At 50.1% G+C, this 15203-nt stretch overlaps 1 protein-coding gene across 1 annotated transcript in view; it reads right to left on the bottom strand.

Moving 5' to 3' along the window:
- Positions 1-174: 174 nt before the first annotated feature.
- LOC133355560 (protocadherin-1-like) overlaps positions 175-15203 on the bottom strand; it is a 105228-nt gene continuing 90199 nt past the window's right edge. The window contains exons 9-10 of the mRNA XM_061572899.1: positions 1585-1992; positions 175-178 (exon numbers count right to left, since the gene is read on the bottom strand). Of these exons, the coding sequence (XP_061428883.1) occupies positions 175-178; positions 1585-1992 (412 nt within the window). The remainder of the gene's footprint in view (positions 179-1584; positions 1993-15203) is intronic.

The raw sequence follows: 15203 nt of genomic DNA, 5'->3' as shown, positions 1-15203 counted from the left end.
TGACGTGGTAGAGATCTACGTAGTCGTAGTAGTCGTAGCTGTGTAGCCGGGTATATAGGAGTAAGGTCCTTCGGCGGCTCGGTAGGTGTCCAGGTGGGTCCGTGTTCTTCATTGCAGGGAGGGTGGGGGCCACTGGTGGGCCCTGATGGGCCACTGATGGGCCCTTCAGTGCGGTCACCTGACGTGCGGCCCCCACCCGACAGGACGCAACACGTGACACCCCCCCCCCCCCCATCATCATCATCGTGCTGCTGTCACCCCCCCCCTCCCTTCCAATGGATTCAAACGGTGTTGCCGCCATCACAACGGACGATGTGGTAAGCCGGTGTGCATCCCAGCGAAGTGAACGGCTGTGAGAGAGGCGATAAGTCCATGTTGCGAGCGGAGCACACACACGCACATTTTTTTGGGAAGGTTTTTTTCGCGTGACGTATTTCGACGTAAATGTTGTGTTTGTTTGAAACGAATGTGCCCACGCGTTCCGGTGCTGCTGTAGTGTTGTAAAGGACGGACTTGTAAACTTCTTTATGGCACACACTGTTTATTATCTAAATACACAGTCCCTATCGCACTAAGGGGGTATATGGTCCCCTCACCCGTTACCCTGAGGAGACACAGCCTCCGGACCTTGCAGGCTATCTAATCTCCCTGCTATCCCAGCGTCCTCTGGCTGGACCTAGGGGATCTCTCCCCGACCACTGGTTACTCTGAGCCCGAGCCCTGATAAAAGCTGGAGGGCTTGGTCCAGGGTCCTAGATGTCTTCGGCTGACTTGGGTCTTCGTGTAGCAGAACTGGCCAAGAGCTCTCAGCGCTCCGGCTTTTATACCTGTTCGTGGCCGGGTTGTCCAATCCCCGGCCACCTTGTGGGACCCTCCGATTGGTCCTTCCCAATCTGGCGTTTGGATCCTACCTCACACCATTTGACCCTGACTGTTTACGATCCGCTCTCTCACAGCTTGCGAACAGCGAGTAGTTAACACCAATACACTGCGAACGTTTCCCCGACTACGTCGCACGACGCACCGTTATTGGGCACCCCCTTGACACGCGAGAGGGTTCTGCCAGACCCGGTCGTTCAGCCGACCTGACCGACTCAGCGGTGCGCCAAGTTTGCTACCAACAAAGCAAAACACTAAAAAAACTAAATTTGTGTCGACGCGCTCTTCGACCGCGACATTCCCCGAGGCGATACGGCGCGGGGCTATGACACGGCAAGAGACAAAATGAAAGCGCGTGGGGATACGGGTTTTGTCTCGAACTCAACAATGGAGTTGTCTTTGTCGTGGTTTTTGTTGGGCGAAGGTGAGGAGTGCGAGGGGGCAACGCTGTATCCCCGCGCAGAAGGAACAGGTGGAGATTAGTCCGCACTTGAATTCGACCGCGCTCTACTGGCGAGCCAGGGTGGTATGGCTCCTCATTGACGCCCACCCACGGGGAGAAGGGAGTTTCACGACAATATCACGCGTGCGTGTGTGTGTGTGTGCGTGTGTGTGTGCGGTGATCCACCTAGCCCTCGCTGCTGCGGCTGCCTCCATAGCCCCATGTGCAACGTGACCACCACCACGATCAACACCACCACCAACATCAACACCACCAGCAGCAGTGACCCCGCGGGCAGCAGTGACCCCGCGGGCAGCAGTGACCCCACGGGCAGCAGTGACCCCACGGGCAGCAGTGACCCCGCGGGCAGCAGTGACCCCGCGGGAAGCAGTGACCCCACGGGCAGCAGTGACCCCGCGGGAAGCAGTGACCCCGCGGGAAGCAGTGACTCCACGGGCAGCAGTGACCCCGTGGGCAGCAGTGACCCCACGGGCAGCAGTGACCCCGCGGGCAGCAGTGACCCCGCGGGAAGCAGTGACCCCACGGGAAGCAGTGACCCCACGGACAGCAGTGACCCCGCGGGCAGCAGTGACCCCGCAGGCAGCAGTGACCCCGCGGGCAGCAGTGACCCCGCGGGCAGCAGTGACCCCACGGCCCCATCGCGGGTTCCGCTGCACGTGGCACGCGGCGACGGCCACACGCGTCAACAAAACGCTGCCACCCTCAGAGGGACAACCACGCAACGTTCCGGGCAATGGCCCTTGTCCGTTCTCGCCGCTGTGAAGAAGGGACATTGCCCGAAACGTCGCCTAATACACATTTGTTTCGCGTTTCGGGGCAGCGCCCGTTGACACATTGTTTGCCGAGCCGTTGACGTTGTTTGACCGTGTCTCCGTGTCGCTGTCTGCAGAGGAGCGGCACCCGCGCACAGGGTGGTGCGCTGCTTAGTTCTAGATTTGAAGCTTTCGTGGCTGCAAGGATTCATATTCTTAGGTTTTTTCGGTAAAGTCACGTAGGTAAAAAAATTAATAAAAGTAAAATAAAATAAACGTCGTGATTTTTATTTTATTTTTATTTTACTTTTATGAATTAATTTTTTTTTACCTACGTGACTTTACCGAAAAAACCTAACAATATGCGCTGCTTACTGTTGTGCGGTCTTCATCTCATGGCCAAACACGACGCCGCCGCCGTCAGCAGCAGCAGCAGTAGCAGCAGCAGTAGCAGCAGCAGTAGCAGCAGCAGTAGCAGCAGCAGAAACAAAGTCTTGCGATCGAGGCGTGTGTTAAGGACGTGTACTAATTGTGCGACGAGGCCGTCGATGTTGATTGTTCGCTGGATTGTGTTCGTCGTGTGTTCTCTGTCGTCACCATGAATACCGTCAAATAAAACCACGTGGACGTCCCTGAACCAGTTGCTCGAATCCCCTCTCGTGGGCCCCCGCGTTCGGAGGCGACTCTCATCACCGGTGGCACCACAGCCTCCGATCTTCACTCACCGACTCTCGCTCCAATCGCTCACCCCTTGTCGCGGACCGATCGCTACTTACCGCGGGTCGATTTTCCCGCAAACTTCGCTGTCCGATTTCCTCCAATCACTCGCCTTCGTATCACTCCCACTTCGCCCACGTGGCAGGTGCTACGGGGTGCTTTGAGCGGGGATCGTGTGCGAATGACCGAGATGTGCAACCACTCCAGGCTAAGCTCGGTGTCAGAGCTGAGGCTAAACTGGCGAATTCCAGCGGCAACTTCATGAGTAACGCGCCCACGAACACGACACACTCATTCATTCTAGATTTGAAGCTTTCGTGACTGCAAGGATTCATATTCTTAGGTTTTTTCGGTAAAGTCACGTAGGTGAAACATTAAAATTAATAAAAGTAAAATAAAATAAAAATCACGACGTTTCGGAGGCAACACAAGCTTCCGTCTTCCACCTGAAGACGGAAGCTTGTGTTGCCTCCGAAACGTCGTGATTTTTATTTTATTTTACTTTTATTAATTTTAATGTTTTACCTACGTGACTTTACCGACAAAACCTACGAATACGACACACTCATTCGCCTCCTGACTAACTACAAGTGGGAGGGGGGGGGACTACGTAGCAATGTCCCAGCGGATCCACGTGAGGTCATTTATGAATGTGTGAAACGATATCACGAGGTGAGAAGTCATTGGCGAATGTTAGTGTATGACTGGGCCAATATAAAATAACAAGGATACGTCATTGGAACATTCTTTGCCAGTAGCAAAATATGATAATTGGTTTTTTTACCCTTTTTATCTGGCAACAAAACTGACACTTTTTTTTTACAAGGAGTCATGTTTGCATTGACCACAATACCTGCGGTCGGAATGCAAACAAAAACACAACTCTGATAATGTATGCACTGTCCTTGAAGTTGATTGGTCCACACCCGAGACAGCTTTCTTTAGAGCCTAGTCTCACATGGTGTTGGACCAGATGACGCCAAAAGGCGCACAACTCAAGGACAATTAACCATCAGAGTATGAGAGCTGGGGTAAGCATTTACACCATTGGAACCTCATTTGCAAGTAGAAAAATATGATAATTGTTTTTTTACCCTTTTATCTGGCAAAAAAAAACTGACACCTTTTTTACAAGGAGTTATGTTTGCATTGATCACAATACCTGCGGTCGGAATGCAAACAAAAACATATCTCTGATAATGTATGCACTGTCCTTGAAATTGATTGGTCCACACCCGAGACAGCTTTTCTTAGCGCCTAGTCTCACATGGTGTTGGACCAGATGACGCCAAAAGGCGCATGGTTTTTTTCTTCGCTTCCAGTTGCCTAGCTGGTTGGGATACCTCACGCAACGGACATTTGGTTAAAGTATTGATATTCTTTGGGTGTTTCGGTAAAGTCACGTAGATGGTTCAATCACAACACAAGCGATCGTCATCATCCTCCCGATAACTTTACCGAAAGACCCAAAGAATATGAATTCCTGCAGTCACGAAATGATTTAATTTAAGATTTAAAGTATTGATGTTCACCATTCGCACGGTTATTTCTCAGAACCACGTGTTTGGGGTCAGGTAAGGTTGGAACTCTATTGAAACTAAATTAATCAAGAGGGAGGGGGGGGGTAGGTGGGGGAGGGTACAGCAGAGGCCAAAAAACGATTGCGAGCCACAGCATGAACGTAACCACTCTCCCAGCCGCCCAGTCACTCATCCACCCACTCACAGTGCGGCGCAGCAGAGGGGAGCGGTGGGGTAGGTTGAGGGAGCAGAGGGGAGGGAACGGAGTGAGTTGACGGAACGGTGAGGGCGTAGGGAACGAAGGGGTTGGAATGATGGGGGCGGTGGGGGGAGCGGTGGGAGCGGTGGGAGCGGTGGGAGCGGTGGGAGCGGTGGGAGCGGTGGGAGCGGTGGGAGCGGTGGGAGCGGTGGGAGCGGGGGGAGCGGTGGGAGCGGTGGGAGCGGTGGGAGCGGGGGGAGCGGGGGGAGCGGTGGGAGCGGGGGGAGCGGGGGGAGCGGTGGGAGCGGGGGGGAGCGGGGGGAGCGGTGGGAGCGGTGGGAGCGGTGGGAGCGGGGGGAGCGGTGGGAGCGGTGGGAGCGGGGGAGCGGTGGGAGCGGGGGGAGCGGGGGGAGCGGTGGGAGCGGTGGGAGCGGGGGGAGCGGTGGGAGCGGTGGGAGCGGGGGGAGCGGTGGGAGCGGTGGGAGTGGAGGGTTGCGGGTGAAGGTTGACTGAAGTAATTCTCGAACGATCAGACACGTTTAGAAAACAATACATTCCCATTCAAATGAGCAATCTCCGTTACGAGGAACCTCCGGTGAGCCATGTCCGGTGGGGGGAAGGTGGGTGGTGTGTGGGGGGGGGGGGGCGCTCTGGCACGGACACAGTGCAGCGTTTGTGCCACGAGTGGGTGGGGAATGTTTGAAAAGGAAGTATTCCCGAGGTACACGAGGTCTTTAATCAAGGCTCCAGGAGCCAAGGGAACTAAGGCCGATTCTCGCTCACGGTCACCCAACGCCAGTGATGCATAACCGAATCGGTTATGGGTCTCCCCCTAGGTCGACGCAGCCTCAAATGAGTGAGCAGCTGGTGTGCTGTGTAAACAGCGGCGGTCGGGAGAGACAAAGGCGGCCGGGTGTGGTGATGGCTACCCAGGGCCGAATTAAGATTGTGTAGGCCCCTGTGCTGCAGGTACTGTGAGCCCCCCCTCTCCCCCCAGTAATATTTTCAAAAGGAAAACAAAGTTACATTTCGATGTAAAGCTTTCGTGACTGCAGGGATTCATCTTCTTGGTTCTTTCGGTACAGTCACGTAGAAGGGAAGTAATAAAATAATAAAAATAAAACATAATAAAATAATTCTCACGACGTTTCGGCCACAACGCAAGCAGCCGTCCTCAGGTGAAGAACAGGTCTGTCGGAAAGACAGCGTCTGAATGAAGTCACTGAATGAACTTCATGAATGAATTAACTTAATGAATGAATGAACTTCATGAATGAATGAGTTCATTCAGTGAGTTCATTCAGACGCTGTTTTTCCGACAGACCTGTTCTTCGCCTGAGCTGCTTGCGTTGCGGCCAAAACGTCGTGAGAATTATTTAATTATGTTTTATTTGTATTATTTTATTATTTCCCTTCTACGTGACTTTACCGAAAGAACCAAGAAGAGAAAACAAAATTATAGAAATTTTAAATTTACTTTTACAAGGCTAACAACAAATTCAAATGCAGCATTCACAAACGAAAGAAACTTCTCACGTCATCTCTGGAAGCCCTCCAACTTGCCCCTAAAGCCCCCACGCCTTAATCCGGCCCTGTGGCCACCTCTTCATGCGCCGTGCCGGCCTTCAAAAGTGCTGCTGCTGGCTAGCAGCACTTGCCCCAACAGTCTGTTAAGGCTATACGGGGGCGGGGGGGGGCTTTGTTTTTGTTGGCGATAATTAACTCGGGCGGGGGAGAGAACTTCCATAGAAACTTTGCTTATTGTAGCAGAGAGAGAGAGACGAAAAGGGAGAGGAGAGAGAGAGAGCGAGCGTGGGTAGGAGGAGGATGAGGAAACAGCGTGGGGGTTTTGAAGCAAAGTGGAAAATTGGCCACAATTCAAAGCAAACGTGTTTTGTACAAAACACTTTGCGGTGCCCTGTAACTATTCAACTCACGGGTTGCGGCATGAAAGGTTAATTAGAGTGGGGGTGGGAGAGGCAACTCATCACCAGTCCGGTGTTGTGAAATCAACAGAGGTGGAGGCCACTACCTGCCCGGGGTGACATCACCAGTCTGAGTTGGCGCCTCTGAGAGCCTCGGTTTGTGTCCGGATAAAGCCGCTGGTTTTCAAAGCGGAGTGGGGAGTGAGTCACCATTGGCGGCTCACGCGGCAAACCCATTTGGCTCGCATAGAGGACCCATAGATTCACATAGAGACATCATAGATTCACATAGAGACCCATAGATTAACATAGAGACCCATAGATTCACATAGAGACCCATAGATTAACATAGAGACCCATAGATTCACATAGAGACCCATAGATTAACATAGAGACCCATAGATTCACATAGAGACCCATAGATTCACATAGAGACCCATAGATTCACATAGAGACCCATATATTCACATAGAGACCCATCGATTCACATAGAGACATCATAGACTCACATAGAGACCCATAGATTAACATAGAGACCCATAGATTAACATAGAGACCCATAGATTCACATAGAGACCCATAGATTCACATAGAGACCCATATATTCACATAAAGACCCATCGATTCACATAGAGACATCATAGACTCACATAGAGACCCATAGATTCACATAGAGACCCATAGATTAACATAGAGACCCATAGATTCACATAGAGACCCATAGATTCACATAGAGACCCATATATTCACATAAAGACCCATCGATTCACATAGAGACATCATAGACTCACATAGAGACCCATAGATTCACATAGAGACCCATAGATTCACATAGAGACCCATAGATTCACATAGAGACCCATAGATTCACATAGAGACCCATATATTCACATAGAGACCCATAGACTCGCAGAAACACCCCCCCCCCCCCCCACACTAACACACCAACCATAAAATTACAAAGACAAAGACCCCCCGTATAGCCTCAACAGACTGTTGGGGCAAGTGCTGTTAGCGAGCACCTATGAAGGCCGGCACGGCACACGAGGGGGTGGCCGACCAACACCACGCCCGGCCGCATTTGTCTCCCAAGTGACGATGTTTACACACCGCACCAGGTACTCATTTGAAGCCGAGTGAACCTAGGGGTGGCCCAGGACCGGTTCAAATAATCGTCACCGGTGTTGGTCGTGAGCGGGAATCGAACTCGGGTGGGCCAGGTTCATAGTGCAGCGTGACACGCATGGGTATAAACACACGTGGCTTAGGGCACGCATAGACTGAACTAAACTCACACAAGATCAATAAACTAAACACATATGTCGACCACATAAACATCCATGAATGCACAGAGGCCCATAGAATGGCACAGACCGCAGCGACGAGCACGTGATCCGTCTCAAGCACGTGACGTCGGTCGATTGAGAAACCGAACCAGTGACAATCACATCGAGACCCAGAGACTCGCACGTGGCCTCGACATGGAGACCCACGTGCGCCTCCGCCTTAGAGACCCATAGGGGCCGTCGTATAAATGACGTCACGCAACTAGGGGCGGGGGGGGTGTCAGACATTTGTGACGATGTGTGACGAAAGGGGGGGGGGTGTTTGAGAAATGTGACGTCACATCAAAATGCGCAGCTTTTAATAAATATAGACAACACGTTCTACTTAATTAAATAGAGACAATAGTTTAAAGCGATTTAAGCATGTTTTGGGGGGGGGGGGGCAGAGCTTTGTGACGTCACATTTGAGGGGGGGGGTCTGACTTTTTGTGATGCCGTGTGACGATGGGGGGGGGTCAAAAAATCGTCCAAAATCGCGTGACGTCATTTATGGACGGCCCCATAGGCCCGCATATAGATATACCTTGGAGACCCATATACAGTTCTCGTCGATGGAGACCTATAGATTCACAAGTCCCTGTCACGTGTGAGTACAGGTTTCTGCAAAACATTGGCAAGCCCACGGCTACATCGTGAGACCTCCTTTGCCAGTACCAAAATATAATAATAAAAAAGATGGGAAAAACCCTATTATTATATGTAGGTACTGGCAAACGGGATATAATAATATAGATGCTCACCCCGAGCCCTCATTACTTTGATAAATAAATAATAATTACTTTTACTATTACTTTGATAATAAATAATAATAAATAAATAATAATAAATGAACTGATAGTGGCATTGTCTTTGAGCTGTGTACGCCTTTTGGCGTCATCTGGTCTAGCACCGTTTGAGACGAGGCTCAAAAGAAAGCCGTCTCTGGTGTGGACCAATCAGTTTAAAGGACAATGCATATATGATCAAAGTGTGTTTTTTGTTTGCATTTTGACCGCAAGTATTGTGGTTAATGCAGTGACATGATTTCTTGTAAAAAGGTTTCAGTTTTGTTGCCAGAAAAAGGGAAAAAAGCCTGTTGTTAAGCCCACGGCTGTCTGCTGCCGCTAATTAATGAGCTCTGTCCGCCTGTCTGTGACAGTAGGGGGAGATCACCTTTCCAGGGATGATGAAATATTATAATAATAATACAATATTGATGTCGACTCGTGCTCACGAGGTGGGGTGGACTTGCCGCGGGTTCTTTCCCTGGCGCGGAGTGAGTCGCCCTCTCGTGGCTAAATACACACACAACAACAACACACAATAAACTACACACACAACAACAACAACACACACAACAACAAACTACACAACAACAAACCACACACACACAACACACACAACAACAACAACAACACACACAACAACAAACTACACACACAACAACAACAAACTACACACAACAACAACAAACTACACACACAACTAAGAGAGAGATGACCGGACACGTATAAATGTCTATAGACCATTAAACATGACCTCGTGTTGCCGTTTTAACTGAGAAACGAATTGAGTTGCCACCGTGCTTGTGTAACGATCAGCACGTCACTCGACTTGCAATCCAGAGGGCAACATCGGTTCGATGCCTACTCCCTGCGCAGCAATTCATATAAACTGCGCCCCCCAATCCCATCTCTGTACACACCACAGTTAAACGTAGGCCTCGGCAAGGTAAGGTAACTTACCCTTTTTACCGGGTAAAAGGGTAAAGGTGTCCACATGTCAAGGGGTAAGGTAAAGGGTAGGGTAAAGGTAGGGTAAAGGTAGGGTAAAGGTAGGGTAAAAGGTAGGGTAAAGGGTAGGGTAAAGGTAGGCTCGTTGCTTTTTTACCTTTTACCTTACCTGCAAAAGGGTAAAAGGTAGGGTCGAGTGATTGTATTGTGGTAAGGTAAAAGGTAGGGTAAAGGTAGGCTCGTTGTTTTTACACTTTTACCTTACCTTGCCGAGGCCTAGTTGAACGGCAGGTTACGTCTGATGGGGGGTACAAGGTGAGTGCGCACGCTCACCTCTTTTAAAAACCCTGACAATTGTGGAAGAGTAGGCCAAGTTATTCACATTGGAGTCAAGGCCCTGCTCTGCCACCAGTGGCGTTGAACAATTGTACCGGGGGTGTGAATAACTGTAATGAAATACAACTATAAACTATCTTCTTGGTTAAATTTCGATTTAAAGCTTTCGTGACTGCAGGGATTCATCTTCTTGGTTCTTTCGGTAAAATCACGTAGAATGGAAATAATAGAATAATTAAAATAAAACATAATAAAATTATTCTCACGACGTTTCGGCCACAACGCAAGCAGCCGTCCTCAGGTGAAGAACAGGTCTATCAGACGCTGTCTTTCCGACAGACCTGTTCTTCACCTGAGGACGGCTGCTTGCGTTGTGGCCGAAACGTCGTGAGAATAATTTTATTATACATATATATTTTTTCTTATTTTATTATTTCCCTTCAACGTGACTTTACCGAAAGAACCAAGAAGATGATTCCCTGCAGTCACGAAAGCTTTGAATCGAAACTATAAACTATGTTAGTTTTTTCCATAATCTTGGTTTTTTGGGGGGTTAGTTTGCGTCAATATAAATGTGTCGTTAACCCCGCCACCACCCGACACAGCCAACTAGTAATGGGGTTTGTCACGTAAACAGAACGTGCCAGTTCGTTGCTAGCACAGCACTAACCGGTGTGTTGGAGAGCAAATACACAACATTTACAATCCGAGTACGACATTTCGCCATAATTACAACTAGCTTATCAGGCGGACAGCATCGTCAGGCAGATAGCCTGATTGATGATGCTATGTTATTTGGACAGGTAAGGCCCAAAGGGCTACAGAGATATTTTTCAGATGCGACCTGGCCACAAATGATAGCTCAAAGAAGTGGCTTATCACGTGGACATTTCGAGCACCCCAATACTCTTAAACGCGTGATGTTGATTCTAAATGTGGAGGGAAAAGCCAGCCACGGAGAAAAAAAAATCACGCGACCACGGGCGAGAACACGCAAACTCCAAATATACAGGCCTAAGGATCGGGATCGAGCCCACGACCTTCTGTATACCAGGCGTGGTAGTTAACATCTCGCCACCGTGGCGCTCAAATGACACGTGAAATAACATTTCTCCACGTGCTTGTTCTCGGCCGGCTGTGACGTGGGTCGTGAACTTGAACAAGTTCGTCACCTTTCTACACGCGCCAGCAGTCCGCCCGGTGTTCGCTCCGGAGATTAATAATTAATTGGGATTTCTGCGGAAACCTTCCAGAACGTTCCGAGCCTCTGCCAACTGTTAATAACACCGTGGCTTTTAAAGGGGAGAAGTTAAAACAAATACACTCATAAGGCGACGTTTCCGGCAATGGCCCTTCATGTACATTAAAATCTTCTCAATATCAAAATAAGCTCAAGCCTGCAGTAAATCACGTGGCCTCTGGGTGACCATCCCAACTCTGAAACCCTCTCCTCTCCCCGCCGCCCGCTGTCAAACACAGCCTGCTGCTCATCCGTGCATCTGTGCCCTGACGCAGCCTTTTAAATCCTTTATATTAAGTTCACTTGCTTGCTTGCTTGCGCGCTTACGACCGTGCAAATCTTTCGGTCGTTTTTTAACCCACTTCCCGTGATCCAATCGAGCTGACATTTTGCACACAGACTCGTTGTGCGTGACAATTTATTTTCGGGCGAAAATTTTTGTTCAAAATTTTCCACTTTTTAGGAAATTTTTTTCATATTTAATTTAAAATACCAATGTGATAAAAATAAAACTCTTACTCAAGAAAAACAGAAATGAATAATAAAATAAAAACCGATGCCACGCATATAAAGGATTTATAGTGAAAAACTTTGTTTTACGGGTTAATTTTTTTCCTTTTATCTCTCGTGCACCCCTTTGCTCACCCTTTGCTTCCCATTTCCTGTGATTTGTAAAGAAAAAATTGTCCACGCATTACATCCTTGACTCTACACACGCCTTGCCCGTGGCGTTTCCACGGGGTTACACAGTCGCTCCGCCGGGCAGATTGCGGATACCCTGACGCACAAATGGATTATTATTTTTAAAAACCTCTCCAATACGCGGCTTGTGGTAATTCAGAACCGCTCATAACAACGCACAGCGACGCGATGCCCGAACCACACAGAGAAATGAAACATCACAGCGATACACCCCCGCTGCTCCTGATGGCGGTACATCTCTGCCTTGACGACCTGCAGAGCTATTATTTTGTGGCCAGGCGGCTTCTGAGCAAAATAAGTTGACATCTCAGGGGCTCCTGCCTGGTACGATGGGGAATGGGTTTCGTTTAATATTGCATGTTTTGGGGTTATGTTGTTTGCCTCTCATGTGCTTTGCACTACTGTCAGTGTTTTGTCTTGTTTGTTGTTGTAACGTTCTTACTCGCCCCTACTGGATGTCTGTGAAAATAGCTTTATAGCTCATCGGATTCAGTAAAATTAACCCGTAAAAACAAAGTTTTTCACTATAAATCCTTATATGCGTGGCGGCTAGAGTCATCTCGTCCTCTGGCTTTGAGATGGCTGCCAACCTATGGGTCAGATGATTGCCTGCACCATTAAGCAATTGGTAATTAAATATATATTTTTTTTCATAAAAAGTGTAACATTTTGGAAAAACTTTTCACGAAAATAAATTGTCACGCACAACGAGTCTGTGTGCAAAATGTCAGCTCGATTGGGTCACGGGAAGTGGGTTAAAAAAACGACCGAAAGATTTGCACGGTTGTAAGCGCGCAAGCAAGCAAGCAAAGTGAACTTAATATAAAGGATTTAATAAATACATCGTCTGATTCTGAACATGAAATTGTAGTTGTTTGTTCTGCGTCTACATCAGCCGCCGTACGAAAGATGACAACTCGTGCCCACAGGAGCCGAATTGTTACCGCTCTTACACGCCCCTCCTGGACATCTGCGACAAAGAGCTTAATAGCTCATCGGATTCCTCGTGCGGTATTTTTTAAATCGAGACTCCTCTACTTACGAGCCTTGTTAGGTTCCAGAGGTCTGTTGGTAAGTCGATGTATTCGTAAGTCCAACTTTACTCCTGTCGATGCCAAAGATGTACGGCATGTACACTAAACACGGGGTGGCTTTCTAAATTGTATAATCTCCTGTAGATGTAGATGCCACTGGTTCTTCACGTTCTGCAGATGTAGATGCCACTGGTTCTTCACGTTCTGCGGATGTAGATGCCACTGGTTCTTCATGTTCTGCAGATGTAGATGTCACTGGTTCTTCACGTTCTGCAGATGTAGATGCAACTGGTTCTTCACGTTCTGCAGATGTAGATGCCACTGGTTCTTCACGTTCTGCAGATGTAGATGCCACTGGTTCTTCACGTTCTGCAGATGTAGATGCCACTGGTTCTTTACGTTCTGCAGATGTAGATGCCACTGGTTCTTCACATTCTGCAGATTTAGATGCCATTGGTTCTTCACGTTCTGCAGATGTAGATGCCACTGGTTCTTCACGTTCTGCAGATGTAGATGCCATTGGTTTTCAAGTTCTACAGATGTAGATGCCACTGGTTCTTCACGTTCTGTAGATGCCACTGGTTCTTCACGTTCTGCAGATGTAAATGCCACTGGTTCTTCACGTTTTGCAGATATGTAGATGCTGCTGGTTCTTCACGTTCTGCAGATGTAGATGCCATTGGTTCTTCACGTTTTGCAGATATGTAGATGCCGCTGGTTCTTCACGTTCTGAATATGTAGATGCCACTGGTTCTTCACGTTCTGCAGATGTAGATGCCATTGGTTTTCACGTTTTGCAGATATGTAGATGCCGCTGGTTCTTCACGTTCTGCAGATGTAAATGCCACTGGTTCTTCACGTTCTGCAGATGTAGATGCCATTGGTTCGTCACGTTTTGCAGATATGTAGATGCCGCTGGTTCTTCACGTTCTGAAAATGTAGATGCCACTGGTTCTTCACGTTCTGCAGATGTAGATGCCACTGGTTCTTCACATTCTGTAGATGTAGATGCCGCTGGTTCTTCACGTTCTGCAGATGTAGATACCACTGGTTATTTATGTTTTGTAGATGCCACTGGTTCTTCACGTTCTGCAGATGCAGATGCCACTGGTTCTTCACATTTTGCAGATGTAGATGCCGCTGGTTCTTCACGTTCTGCAGATGTAGATGCCACTGGTTATTTATGTTCTGTAGATACCACTGGTTCTTCACGTTCTGCAGATGTAGATGCCACTGGTTCTTCACGTTCTGCAGATGTAGATGCCACCACCGCCATCTATTGCCCGGCAGCTGAACTTGCCACGCTCGGTCCGAACAGGTAACTTAGCCACACCGACAGTTTTTCGTATCGATGAAAGTTCGTAAGTCGAACGTTCGTATGGAGTCCCTGTACAGGCAATCCTCGCTTTACGCGCTTTTATGGTTACTCAATTTTGTATTTAGACCTTTTATTGACACACGCGAAGCAATTTTCGGAATAACGCCATCCGCAATGCGACATACACCACCCCTAGCCTGGCACCCAATGGCGGCGTTGCCAACAGCCAGTACACGCGCCCCCCACACGGCCCCCCCTCAACACGCGCGCACTGCCCACGTGTTGAGGGGGGTGCGTGTGAGGTGGGGGGTGCGCGTGGGAGGGGCGCGTGGGGGTGCGTGGGGGGGTGCGCGTGGGGGGGTGCGGTGGGAGGGGGTGAGCGTGGGGGGGGTGCGTGGGGGGGGTGCGCGTGGGGGGGGGTGCGCGTGGGGGGGGGTGCGCGTGGGGGGGGGGGTGCGCGTGGGGGGGGGGGTGCGCGTGGGGGGGGGGGGGGGGGGGGGGGGGGGGGGGGTGGGGGGGGGGGGGGGGTGCGTGGGGGGGTGCGCGTGGGGGGTGGGGGGGCGCGTGGGGGGGGGTGCGCGTGGGGGGGGGTGCGGTGGGGGGGGGTGCGCGTGGGGGGGGGGTGGGGGGGGGGGGGGGCGTGGGGGGGGGCTGCGCGTGGGAGGGGGGTGCGTGGGGGGGGGCGCGTGGGGGGGAGGTGCGCGTGGGGGGGTGCGCGTGGTGTTGGGTGGGGGTGCGCAGTGCACGCGGCCCCTTTAAACAGACCCCGTGGGGCCCGCTCACCCACACGCGCGCTTTGTGTATTCGTGCGCGCGTCGTAGCGCCGTCGTAGAAACAAGCGCGGCCCGACCTCCGAGTCCACGCAAGCCGGCCACAGTTCCCACGCGCGTCTCGTGTGGTGGTGGTTGTTGTTTTGTGTTCTCCTCGTTACGAATAAACGACGCGAAACCCGCCCTTCGCGTCCCGCAAAAAAAAATCAACAAAAAAAGCGGCGGACCAATAAACGGAACAAATTCTCGCGTCGAATCCCAAATGCGTCAACAACCGCACAGCCGTCGCG

This window comes from Lethenteron reissneri, chromosome 51 (genome assembly GCF_015708825.2).
Source record: "Lethenteron reissneri isolate LAM-NWPU_2019-01 chromosome 51, ASM1570882v1, whole genome shotgun sequence".
Classification (NCBI taxonomy): Eukaryota; Metazoa; Chordata; class Hyperoartia; order Petromyzontiformes; family Petromyzontidae; genus Lethenteron; species Lethenteron reissneri.
This window is presented reverse-complemented; position numbering and strand designations above follow the sequence as displayed.